This window comes from Amphibalanus amphitrite, unplaced genomic scaffold (genome assembly GCF_019059575.1).
Source record: "Amphibalanus amphitrite isolate SeventyFive unplaced genomic scaffold, NRLGWU_Aamphi_draft 000027F_arrow, whole genome shotgun sequence".
NCBI lineage: Eukaryota > Metazoa > Arthropoda > Thecostraca > Balanomorpha > Balanidae > Amphibalanus > Amphibalanus amphitrite.
Window position 1 is genome coordinate 888,250 of NW_024881523.1, and position 13,504 is coordinate 901,753.

Below are 13,504 nucleotides of genomic sequence, written 5' to 3' on the forward strand. Positions count from 1 at the left end.
CATTACGAAGAAGAAGGCATTTTAAAAATTGACACTTAAAGAAATCACTTCGATTATCTTTTTTGAACTACACTGACAGCACTGAGTATCCTGGAAAATTTTCCAGTGCATTTGCATGCGGGAGAACTGGGACAAGGCTTAGGCACGTTGTCCCAGTTATCCCCAAGACGTCATTTTTATTTCAACTGCTCTCCCACACAAAAGTATAACAGATACATAAAAAAATGTTTCTGCATACCTATATTTAGATGACTTCACTGACATCCGAAGGTGAACGGCCTGAACATTTCACATCGCTGAGTAAACGGCAAATCGAATAAGAGTACAATGCCAAAAAATCACATTTTAGACCCCAACTCAATATCTCAGAGACAGGCAACCGGAAAAGTAAACCGCTAGGCTGTGACGTGCCCCGACTAAATTCATGAGGAAATATGCAAAAACAAAATTGTTTGTCCAATCGCTCACCCAGATATTGAAGGTGTCCCACTTCTCCCCCGTCCCAGTTATCCCCACTCTCCCCTAGGTATTCCGTGCTAATGCCTACCAAAAGCGTGTAATAAATAACTAAATAGATATAGGTAAAACGTTCTAACTTATCATGCAAAAGCATCATACGCCTCTAGCGGCATAAAAGCGCCTCTTTGTCACGGCTGCCTCGATTCCGCACTGATCATGTGAAAATATCGGTTTTTCATGAGCTCGACCCCCGGGACCGGACCGGTGCCGGTCGGCGGCGGCAGGTGGTGGGTCGTGTCCGCCACCGGGAGCGCTTCCGGCCCCACCGATCCCGCCGTGCGCCGGCCGCGCTGATCCCAGCGTACCAAACAAGGGGGAGCAGCGCGCTCCTCCCGCCGGCGGCACAAAGGCGCCAGGTGATGGGCCGCGCGGCGGGCGCGCTCCGACCCCGCGCCGGATACAGCTGCTGCCGCGGCGCGCGCGCGCGCGTGCGCTCACTAATTCAGCGCCGCCATCGACCGGCTGATCTGACAAAGAGCTCCGACCGACGCGCACTGTAGCCGACGCCTCTCGCACGGGGCATCCCAGCGGTTACATGGAACAGCTGTATAGGTTGATTATTTGATTCGAGTCCCAATAGAGCTGCGGACCTGGTGAACTGGCGGGTCGGCTGGGGATGTAGTGTGTCGTCGGATGTCCCCCGCCCGCTCCTGTCGGTCACCCGCAGCCCTCCGGCGTCCACACAACAACTTTTGATTCCGGTGAAGAACCAGCCAACTCCGCGCCGCTGCTCAATAACTTTTTAGCTGGAACACGATCGGGCGATGACCGTCACTTGAACCTTCTGAAACTCAGCGAGATCTGCCGTTGCCTCAGTTTAAGCGATTTCAACCTGTAAACCATTCAAACAATACGGCGCAGATAAAACACACTATACGCACGCACTCTAGATACAAATCTAATCTATAATATTGACGGTCACGTCAAGTCGGAGCCCCCGCGCAAGGAAGTACTGCATTATGTAAAAAATCGGTAACTCGAGTATTTTCCAGTACCTACTTCGGCACCGTTGATGTGGCTACTGCGCAAGAGACTGTCGCATTTATATCAGGCCCCCGTTCATGATATGCGATGTGCGGACTTCGTGTGCTGGAGAATGAAACGTTTTTGAAGTCACCAATGCGTAGTTGCAAGACGCATTAGTCACCCATCACATAAGTCACACAGTAGATCGTGCGTGTTGAGAGTGATAGTGATGATGATGTGATGATAAATCCATTGGACATTGTGTGGGTGGAAAACCGTAAGAATGTTGATGGTCGTGGAGCTCACCGCACCGACCACATACGCAGTTCGACCATGAATGTGATGTGAAGCGTGTGCACCGTCGGGACCGAAACGCGGTCGGTAGAAAGGGCGTCTATGTGACATGATTGCTGACCTATGACCCGTGACCACACCTTCCATTGTCATCGCTGAACTTGCCACTTGACCTTGGTCCAGTGCACTGGACCAATTGAGTGCCCAGGCATCTCTCAATGCCCAATATGCGAGAAAATAAATGTTTACAGACACGAACGTGTTCCCTTTGACCTCGCGATTAACTTATGAAGCGCCGGCTCCCGAATGCGGCACCAAATATTGCAAACCATATGATAACGTCTCTACGCTGTAAATTCCTTCCATGGAACTGCCAGTTAGCAACTCACTAATCTTGGTTGAAATTTCACGGCAAAGTAGTGCTTGAATTTATTACTGCTTGGAGTTCGTGATAGGAAGGGGCACTCGACCTTGTGCGTAGCTGCTGGCTGTTCCCAGCCCGTGACTGAGCAATGCTCCGTTTGCCCCAGCTGCTGAGTTCGCTCGCGCCCTTCTCGTGTTCAACGGGCATGACCCGTTCAAAGAATATTATAAGCAAACAGTTTATTGAATACCATTGTAGTACAACCACTGCTTAACAAATTACCAAATGAAAGACGTAAAATGTACTACTTACACATAAGAAAATAAAAATCAACTAATGATAAAAACGCGCAACATGGGAAGAGACTGAGGGCAGCGGGGGTGCCCCGAGCGCGCTGCCCTTGGGCCCTACATCGCCCGGCCCCTCTCGCCGCTATAACAAAGCATCCAGTTAAAACGCCGCACAGCGCGGCAGCAGCGGCCAACAAGAGAGCCATGAGTATATATCAAACCTTACATATACATATTGGTAAGTACGGGCGGCCGGGCGCGGGCGACACGCGCGCGCAACAAGTAACAGAAGCGAGAGATTTGAACTGTGAAATCCGTGCTGGAATGTGGGCGTCTATTGATTCTGAGTTCGGGTGGCGTCAGGCGCAACAGCTGAACACCAAACATGGTAACGGTAACACGCAAAACAGCTCCAAAATGAGACAACAATGGCGCAATCGGGCACGGCGCCCGCCAACCCGGCCCACAGAGCGAAGGGAAGTCACAACAAGAGTACAGTTGAGCCCACGGTACAAGCACAGTCCAAAATACATTATTACCAACGAGTGCGCGGCGGCCGAGTGGCGTCCAGTGGCGACGGGCGCGCCCGACGCCCGGTCGGGCGCCTCTATACAGGGCGGCGGCTCGCCGGCCGACCGCGGCCGCCACCGCTCGGTGGCGCATGCACACTAACCAACTAACAGGCACACACCAACTAGGTAGTAAAATATACTCAACAACAATGGTACACGCGTCGGCTCAATGGCGACCGTCCGATCGACAGTCGGCCAAAGCGAAGCGAACAGGCAGACAGTGGACCTGGCGTCCCCCGGCGCGCACATGGCACACGGCCGCCTCGGGAGGGGCCGGACAACAGCGCCAGCCCCGGCGCGGCCTCAGTCCCAGCTCTCGCTCTCTGGTTTGGGCGGCACGCGCCACCGGACGAGGGAAGCCTGGAACCAAGGTTCATGGCCTGTTTTACCCCCGTCCGCATTGAAACACTGGTCCCATTCGGAAGAAAAGTTGCCACCAGGCAGGGCGCGGCCCGTCGCCGACAGAGGCGTACAGTGCCGATATCAGTGGGGGTATATCTAGACCGGGAGTCATATGGAACGACATTGTGTCAGTATGCGTGTGTCTTTGTGCGTGAGGTGTCCGTGTGTGTATGTCTGTGTGTGGCGTGTGCGTGCACACGCGAAATAATGGCTGGATGGGTGCGTGAGAGGAGCGCACATGCTACCGAAAAGGTCACACGACGGCGGTGCCAGCTGCTCAACTTGTATAAAAGAAAACATTGTAAAAATACTGTTTCACGACGTTTTAACGGTTCTAGTGAGAGGCACTGGCTCGGCCGGCGGTGGACGCTCGGCCAGTTCCGCAGCCCGGCCGCAGCGCGATTCCCGAACGTTAGCAAAGTACAAAACTTTATAAAATCTCCACACATCTGACCAGCCCAGGGTGGCACCGCACGTGCGCGCGCGATGAGGTACAAACAGCGCCCATACACAGCCTGGCGGGTGAGAAGCGGGACGGGACGGGGGTAAGGGAGACGCCACTACCGGGAGAACAGTTCGTCAGTTGGACAGGACCGGAAGCAGGGCCGAGACGGCCGCGCGCCGCGCCCCGGCCAGCTGCCCACAGCAGGAAGGCCGGCGCCCTGACGGCACGCCACAGCGGGGAAAGACGGCGCGGTAAAACGGGCTAAAAGAAGACAGGTTAAAATGGTTAAAATGCAAAACTCAACCCAGCTTTAATATCAACAGAATAAATAAGGAAACTTAAATAGATAACAAAGTTAGATCATCGCATCAACGTAAACAAAAACAAAACGGGGCCACCGCTCAACAACACCTTAAAGCTGCTACGAGCAACAGTGTCACGTGGGTGGGGACGCCCCAGCGAACGCTTCATAGCCTGACTAGGGCGATGGCCGGCGGGCGAAACAAGCGCAAGTCTGGTGGGCATGTTGAGGTGGCAGCCGCCGCTTAACTAGTGCACACTCTGTACAGGGTGGCCGCCACCGGCTCACCACGCCCCTCGGTCGGCCGCAGTGGCCAGCCGGCGCCTTAGAACGGGTAGGCGTACTGCACCTGGGACGGCGCGTAGCGGTACACGTACAGGCGGTAGTCCTTGCTGGCCAGCACCACGGAGCCGCCCTCCATGAGCGCCATGTCGAAGCACTGGGCGTGCTTCACCTTGGACTCGAGGGCGCTGATGAGCTGGCCCTCCTGAGTGAACACAGTCAGGTTGAAGTTGTTGTGGTTGTCGGCGATGACCACTTGGCCAAGAAGGTTGATGCCAACTCCGATGGGGTAGTTAGTGACGCCCTCGCCGCCGATTTTACGTAGGAACTGGCCTTCGTAGCTGAAGACCTTGACACAGTGGGCTCGGTTGTCGCTGATGAAGATCTCTTCCTTGTCGTTGACGGCCACGCCGTTGGGGAACTCGAGGTGGCGGCTGCAGCCGAACCGCTTCAGCACGTCGCCGAAGTAGTCGAACACGAGCACACGCATCACTTTGCATTCGACGACAACGATGCGGTTCTTGTTGTCGACCGTCACACCGCGAGGGTGCTGCAGGATGTCGGCTCCGAACTTGCGGACGAACGCGCCGTACTGGTTGTAGATCTGGATCTGGTGCGTCGGCGAGCGCTCCGTCACCACGATGTCCCCGCTTTGTTTGTTGACGAACACACGGTTCGGGTAGAGCAGCTGGCCCTCGCGCTTGCCGCATTCGCCGAAGCTGAACTGGAAGCGGCCCTCCTTGTCAAACACCTGGATCCGGTGGTTGTTGGTGTCGGCCACGATGATCTCATTGCGCGCGTTGACGGCCACTCCGGAAGGCTCGGTGAACTGTCCCTCCATCACGCCGAACTCGCCCAGTTTGACGTTGTAGATCATCTTCTGGCGGCGGATCTGGCCGCGCGGCGGGTACGGCGGTGTGGGCGCCGGGGCCGCCGGCGGCGGGCCGCGGCTCAGCTGGCTGCCCGTGGCAGACGGCGGGCGCAGCGACTCGCCCGCATCGTTCCCGTTCGACCAGCGGCCGTACTGGTTGACCGAGTAGGGCGAGAAGCGACCCGAGAAGCCACTGTCGTAGCTGCCGCTGAACGAGCGCTCCATCCCGGAGGCACCGTTCAGGATGCTCTGGCCGAGCCCGCCGCCGGCGTTGCCGTTGCAGAAGCCGGAGCCACCGCCGCTGCCGCCGCTGCTGGCGGAGGTCGACTGGCCGAGGCCGTTCGACAGGCGGCTCGGGCCGAAGTCAGCCAGGCTGTTGAAGTCGCCCAGGCTGTGGTGAGAGCCGAGGTCCAGGCCGCTGAAGCCGGTGGCAGGCCGCGAGGAACTTCCAACGCTACTGCGGTCGTCAAGGCGCAGCTGATGTTCAAGGCCGTTGGACAGAGACGAGAGACCATTCAGGCCACCCACGACGGTGTTGAGCTTGCCGTGACCGTTGGAGCCCCCGCCGTTGCTGATGCCAGTCAGGCTGAGCGAAGAGGGCGGGTGCGAGAAGAGATCGCTCGAAGAGTTACCGTTGAGCATAGCCGACAGTTCCGATGGAAGAGCGAAGCCCAGACCGAGATCGCCGCTGCTCTGGCGTCCGTCTGACAGCAGCTCGTGGTCGTAACTGGAGCCGCGGCTGAGGCTTTGCTCCAGAGACAGCTCCGGGCTGGAGCCGTGAGACGAGCCGGACGGACTGGAGCCGAACCCATTGAGCGCGCGCAGGTCGGTCGTCTGCACGGGAGAGGCGCGGCGACTGTCCGTGGCCACCTGGGGTCGGTACAGGCTGCGCATCATCTCACGTCCGATCTCGCCGCCGTTACGCAGCAGCGACTGCGCCACGGCCTGCTCCGCCGAGAAGTGGTCGTCGATCTTGCGGTTCATCACACCCAGCTTGCTCTCAGCGGGCTTCTTGAGCGCCAGCACCTCGGCGTTCAGGCCGAACTGCAGCTGTCTTTCCATGACGCTGATGATGTGCGTCACATCGCCGGCCAACAGCAGCATCTTCTCGCCGAACTTCTCCAGGCGCGCCTTCATCACTCGGTGAATCTCGTCCAGTTTGAGAAGAACCTGGTCCTTGCCAGACGGCAGCACGTCCACGAGAACTTCATGGCCTTCGTCCACCAGTCTGCGGCACCGTTCGTACGCCTCGTTGTGCCGGCGAATCTGACGGGCCAGGATCTTTTTCATGTCGATGACTTTGCGTTTCTGCGCGTCGATGGTGGCACAGAAGACGCCGATCTCGTCGGAGACGATGTCTTCCAGCATGGTGCGCCGGTGGTCGGCGGGATGCTGGTCGGCGCACAGCTGGCAAGTGGGCACGTCACAGGTGGCACAGTAGTACTGCAGCGGCTGGGACAGATGCAGCCAGCACACAGCGCGCTTACCGTCGGCGCGGGCCTCTCCCAGCGACTGGACCCGGTGGGCGCGACTCAGCTCCAGGTGGACCGTGTGGCAGCCGGTGCACATGTATTTGGCGCAGGTGGGGCAGTGGGACACGGCCGGCCGGCCGCACTCGGAGCCGGCCGGTCCGCCCGAGCACGGCACGGCACGCCGCTCGGCCGCGCCGTGCTCCAGCGCGTAGCGCGCCGCGTAGTCGGGACGCAGCTTCAGGTGACCGAACACGTCACGCTCCTGGCACACGGGGCATTCGTTCTTGCCCTCCTGTTCCACCCGAACGTCAAAACATGACTGGCAGAATGTGTGCAGACAGCGCAGCAGCCACGGGTCTTTGAAGACGTCGCGGCAAACGAGACACTGCAGCCAGTCTCCGTCCTGAAGCAGACAACCAAAGATTTACCGTCAGACACGGTCAAACCATTTCATCGCCGGCCACATAACCTCAATAAATAAGCGTATGAATGCACCGCGCGGATCATCAACAGAGACAACACGTAACTGATTACAAACATCAGGCTGATTTGATATAAATGACCGGTCACAAAACTCTAGATTATACGACACCCGCCACCAATAGACCAGTCGATGGCTCAATGAGTCATGCTAGGCTGTTGAGGTCTGATGCCGAAATCAAGGACAAAGGTCGAAATTAGGTCACCGGTGGACGGCGGCCAGAAACGTATTTGATCACCGTGAGCGACGGGCTTCTACGGGCTCGTTATGGTGTTTACTGTTTATGAAGTATTGTCATATAAAATGCATTAACTCTTTCCAGCGTGTTCACACGCATTTTTTGTGATTGGGTTTAGTTCACTGCTACCCAAAATCGGTCATTTTCCAGCAGCCGAAACAGGGAGACAGCCAAAGTGCCATTCGATGATCGCTTCCTCCCTTCACCAATCGTTGCCCTAGCAAACTGATTGGTCAGCTGTGCAATCTCCTCTCACGCGACACGCACCAAGTACGCTGTACGCCATCATTTGGGTTGGTAACCACGGCTTGTCTGTGGTAGATTAGACAGGGACAACTGCTGGTTTAGACCGCTAAGCAATCGGCGGTGTCGTTGCACAGTTATTGGCATAGCATGTGTGAACACGCTTAACATTCCACTCAATTTCGTTAGGAATCCGGAAGTTCCTCATAGAAGTCCATTGATCGCCGCCGTGCCTACGCAAAGCTTGCATCATTTATGGAAACAAATGCTCTAGTAGCTTCGAAAACCCTTCGTTCCATTTTTGGCTAGGGAATAACTTTATGACCATTGAAAATACACAAATAAAGTCAAAATAAATGCACTTCATTAGTATCTTTATAACAAAATGCTTGAAGTTGTTAAATATTTCAATTCGCCGCCAACAGTGGCATGCAGAGTTGACAAGAAGCCACCATGAATAAAACACCGTCGTATTGACCAATAGTTCAACAATTTTAGACAGCGACAAAAAATGACCGTTAGAGCGCCCCACTTTAAACGTTTGTCACTTCATACCGTCCTTGCATCTTTCATACGGCAACGACCAACAATGTTGGGTGACCTTGACTCCATTTAATTCTCCCGAGCCCGCAGGGACGGTCACGGTGTTCCAGACCCGGCGAGGCGAGTCTGACCATACAAAAGAGCAGAGTGTGGCGCCGAGTTGTCGCAGGTCAGTGCCTGAGCTCGCTTACCTGTGTCAGACTGGTGGCGGGCGGCTCGGCGGTGCCGCTGCTGCCGCTGCTCAGTTTCCCGGATGACGTAGGGGTCGCCATTTTGATCAGATCCAGATTATCTGAAACGAAAGAGAGAGCCCGTCACATCGCTGCACAACTCCAGAGGTGACGGCTAAACGGGACAGATACACTCCGGGCTATCGCCGGTATACGGAAACTGAGAAGCAGCCGACTTCGCTCACTCCGGCAGCCCACGCAACCGCCCAAGCGGCCTCATTTCAGACAGAAGGAATGTTATCTTTGTGATAAGAATGCGGTGCTGTGATAGCGTTTATGGACTTGCACTCGTCACTTGCACACACACGCATCCAGTTATCCTTGCAGTCTACCTTGCAGTTTATCTGGCTCTTTGTTCAGCGGTCCCCCCAGACCACGTGGCCATCCCACTTGTTTTTCGCCGCCAAGTTCGGTAGCTTTGAGACCAGAAGCGGTTACCGTTCGATCACCGGGTCCTTTGACCACCGGCGCCAGCTCGGCCCGCTGTCCGGAAGGGACGTCCACTGGAAATCCCTGTCCCATGCCCTTTTTGCAGGTGGTCGGGCGCCGGGCCCCCTCCGGCGGCCGGTCCCCGCCGTTTCCCCGCTCACAACAGACAGGAGGGGACGGCACCAACGCCGCCGGGTGAGTCAGCCGATCGATCCCCGCCACAGGAGACGCCGGCGCCGCCGAAAGGGCACCCCTCGGCGAGCCGCCCGCCCCGATCCAATGTCCCCGCTCCCTCGCCCTCGCCCCGGCCGCGCCGGCGGGGTGCGTCCAATCACATCTGTCGACCATACCGGCCTCCCTCCTCCCATAGTGCGGCTACTAGTGATGTCAATTACGGAAAATCGGAATACCGATACCAAACCAAATACCTATCAAAACCATGAGAAAATACCGAAACCAAACCAACTTGGGAAACTGAGGGAAATACCAACTTTTTACCGATTTCTTAGCCTCTTATACATTAGTCAAGGCTTATGATACCAACAAAATACCAAACACATTACGATTGAAATACCAAATACCAAGTTGGTATCGGTTTGGTATCGGTATACCAAAAAGTTGGTATCCGATTGACATCTCTAGCGGCTACTGTGACCATCATTGGGCCTCACAGAATGGTGGAAAAGACACTAATATGCACAGAATCAGTTTATAGGATGAAAGCGCACACGTTGAACATATTTTGCATTTAGATGTTGGTTTTTGCCGCCTAAGGATGCATTGATTGAACTGTCTAGACACTAGACAGTGACCTTGGCATTGTGACTGAAGCGAAGCGCAGTTTTGGGAGCCTAAGACCCTCGCTGATGACTTGAATTGGAGAGATGAAACGCGAAAAAAGAAATCAGACGAGGAAACGTATGATCAATAACCACAATCAAAACTCTACACACAAAATGCGCAAGAAAGAACATCCAAGAAGATAGAGTGGAGTGTGTGCGTGCATCATCCCGCTTCATGTCTAGAGACTTGTTCCGTGAATTGTCATGATTACGATTGATTGATCAGGAAATACTAAGCCTACCAGGGAACGCATAGACAGTCGCCATCCCTACGTTGAGCGAAAAGTCAAAGATGCCACCACCATAGAACTGCACGCAGCTGACTCTGCGGTGATGTCAGTCATGTTATGCAACAACATGAACTTCGCAGGCAGCGAGAACTCAAGCAATGAAAAAGATCAGGTAAAACATCGACCAGAAACGTAGTTGAAGCACCTTTCTCTTCAAACAAAACCAGCCCAAAACACTGAAGTCCGATGGAAGATTGAATGCCAAGAACGCAGTGTATCGGTCACTGTTGACTGAATAGAGGATGCCTTGGTGCAGATAAATGAAATGAGGACATTTGGAGCAGATTGTCCGTGCAGGTTCACGGTGCAATAGCCGATTGCCGACAGATATCTTACCATATGCACCGTGCGGAGTAAATCGGACCTGTGCAGACCCTGTCGAAGTCCCGGACCATCCACTGGAGAGCCCGCACTCTCAACCGTGAGCGGTCACCGTCAACTTCACAGCACCATCATCTCTTTTTTCAAAACAGCCGGTTTCGTAATGGCGTCATGCTATTGGCCAAGAGTCGGCAGGCGCCGCGCCGCGAGGCCACAAGTCCAGCTGGTGATTGCCACAGACAGCGACAAAGGAGCAACCGAGCGGGTAGGTTCACCGATTCCGTATCGTACCACCGATCGGCGGCCGGGCCAGACCCATCGCGGCCCGTTACCACATTGGCACAGAGCGGGCCAGCCCGTTCACGGCAGACGGCTCACAGTGGGACGGGCGGTCCACGCCGCTCGCCAGTGTGCACACACACACCACTGTAGCCGAGCACTGGCCGGCGCGGCGCGGCCTGCCCGCTCGCCGTCAGCTGACTGCGGCCCTTCTGACCGGGCCGGCCGGCTGGCCGGGCGGTGTGCATGTGTACGACACTGGCGCTCACTCACTTTCACTGGCTGCGGCGCACAGTGTGGCCTAACGCCAGATTAGCGCGAATTTAATCAAAAAACGAATTTTGGAATTTTGACTTTTTATAACTATCAGTCGATAGGAAATTGTCCAAAGTATGTCAATATCACAATACTCTGGTTCAATTTCTTTCTTTCGGTGTCCAAAAAGCTAGCTTAAGTGGACATACGCAATGCCGGTCCCGGCTGTGCTGAAATCGTCGAAAACCCGCGTCATGTTTACAACATATTTTGGCGTAATTGTCGGAAAGGTTTGGAAATAATTGGAGTGGTATATGACTACTGAGCCTATATTTGATAGTATACCCGAATGCTATATGTATCCTTGGACTAACCGATGAGTTATGCTCATTTGAAAATGACCTTTTCAAACATCCCCTGAAAACACTGTCCATCTTAAAAACGTAGAGATATAAGAAAATGGCCAAAAAACTCCACGCCAAATCTACCATGAGAAGATTCGCCACACTTTTCTGGACATGATCCATTCAAGAAACCCTGCCCCAACCTGCCCCCCGGCCTTTGGCTCAGCTTTGAACGTATCGGGTTGGCCCGCCCGGGGAGGTCCGGCTACAGGGTGGGCGCGGCGGCGGCTCCGTAACGTTACGCGGATGGCTCAACCGCTGTATTTCTGACTTGTTATATTGCAGAATTCGGTCGCCAATGAATAAATCTTGAAAATTTTCAACCCTCGCCCATATAGGGGATGAGGGTGGGGGTCGAAAGAACCCCTCTCGATTTTTCGCAAAAAGCTCATGTAAAAAGCGTCCGATCGCGACGAAACTTTCAGTACCCTCGAGTTTATCAATTTTACACCTACCCATTAAATTTTACGACCCTGACCCCAATGACCTTTGACCTGTGACCTATTTCTCGAGACCATGTTTGGCCGGAAGCGCGATTGGGCGTATATTTGCTTGCATTAGCCGCGCGTTTGCAGTCTTTTCGTGGTTTCAAGCGTCTAAACATATGATATTATGATGTTGGTCCCACGCATTATGGTCGGTGTCAAGATCACTTGAAGGTCAGGTCAGTTCAATGACCTTTGATGACCTCGGTTCACATTTTTTAGTTTTACATGCTTCCAGGCTAGTTTTTGGAGCTTTCGAATTTAGTAACCATTTGAACATTTAGGAAGAAGTTTTGGTGCCTTCGTTACATGCAACGAAGCTGTCACTGGCGGTTGACACCTATTAATTATGAATACCCGGCGGGACTGGTTGGCCTGACCTGACCTGACCCGACCTACGTTCGCGGCTAGCAAAACACCAATATGGGCGAGGCTTAATGACATGAAGGTGCTTTTTTTTTTTTTTTTTTACTACTCCGCCACCCATTATTAGGTGACCAGGAGTGCCCCCACCCACAGCCCAGCGACTCACAGCACCTTACGTTAACACCAGATAAAAATAAAAAAGGATAAGTCGCGGCACTCCCAGCTAGGAAAATTGAAAAAAAACAAAACAAAGTAAGCAAAAGAAGTGCGGGAACCGGTTAATAAATAAAGAGAGCCAAAGTACAAGTAGTCATTGCTGAAAGCAGCGGATGACTGTTCTACTACATCTAAGAAAGAAGTCATTCATACATGCATACATAATTGGTTAGTAGAGTGCATTCAGCCTTTCACTCCTAGAAGAAAAATCAGCAAATGGCAATCCAGTGGGGAAACATTTCTGGTCAATTCGAGCGCAGGTCAACAGCCAGACTTTCTAGGGCCCACCAGCTAAGCAGGGCTTGTTGCTGATGGACCCCTTCAAGTCCGGCGTTCCATTTGAGTGGGGACGTATCTCCTGTGTTGATAATCACAAAGGTAGGTTACATTATCAACACATCATTGTCAGCCTAGCCCAATAATAAATGCACCAACATGTCCATTTATTATTGGGCCACTTGTCGAGATGCTAAGCACTTGTATGAAAAGTACTAGGTAAGCGTGTGTATTACGCTATTTATTGCTATTTATTATCATGTTCTTGTTGTTTTTCTTATTGTAAGATTTAACATATTTTCATATTCATTTATAGGTATATTTACGAGGATACTTAGTACCCAGGATTACTTAACTAATACTTTTGCTAATACTTCACTTAAACTTTTGATAAGTACTTTTGCTTAGTACTCACTAAGTAAGATATTCTTTACATATTTTTTGAAAGTGTTTTTTGATTGAGGTACTTCTTCTAATAGAAGATCTTTAGCTATTAAGTCATTCCAGAGTTTGGGTCCGATGCAAGGAAATGAGTAGAGCCTGTAATTTTTTGTTGAAAAAACAGGTTGAAAATGATGGATATTTCTTGTCTGATGGATAGGGTCAGTTGAAAGATGAAGTAATCGTCTTACAGAGACTGGTAATTCCTGCATTATGTACTTATGCATGATAAGCATTATTTGAAGTTTGGCTACGTCTTTAATTTTAAGAATACTATATTTTTTAAATATTGGGGTAGCACTTTGTGGTGGGAAAATACCTTCAATTAGTCTCATGGACCTTTTTTGCAGAATTACCAGCCTTTGAAGGTGGTTTTCATAGTTGGAA

At 53.0% G+C, this 13,504-nt stretch overlaps 1 protein-coding gene across 3 annotated transcripts in view; it reads right to left on the bottom strand.

Moving 5' to 3' along the window:
- Positions 1 to 2,367: 2,367 nt before the first annotated feature.
- Positions 2,368 to 13,504, bottom strand: part of LOC122364319 — a 33,334-nt gene continuing 22,197 nt past the window's right edge. For 2 of the 3 annotated variants that reach the window (XM_043334597.1, XM_043334577.1), the window contains exons 2-3: positions 8,475 to 8,575; positions 2,368 to 7,181 (exon numbers count right to left, since the gene is read on the bottom strand). In XM_043334597.1, the coding sequence (XP_043190532.1) occupies positions 4,479 to 7,181; positions 8,475 to 8,555 (2,784 nt within the window). In that variant the 5' untranslated portion in view covers positions 8,556 to 8,575 and the 3' untranslated portion in view covers positions 2,368 to 4,478. Of the gene's footprint in view, positions 7,182 to 8,474; positions 8,576 to 10,410; positions 10,821 to 13,504 lie in introns of those variants that run through there. The other variant, XM_043334587.1, reaches the window with a different exon arrangement.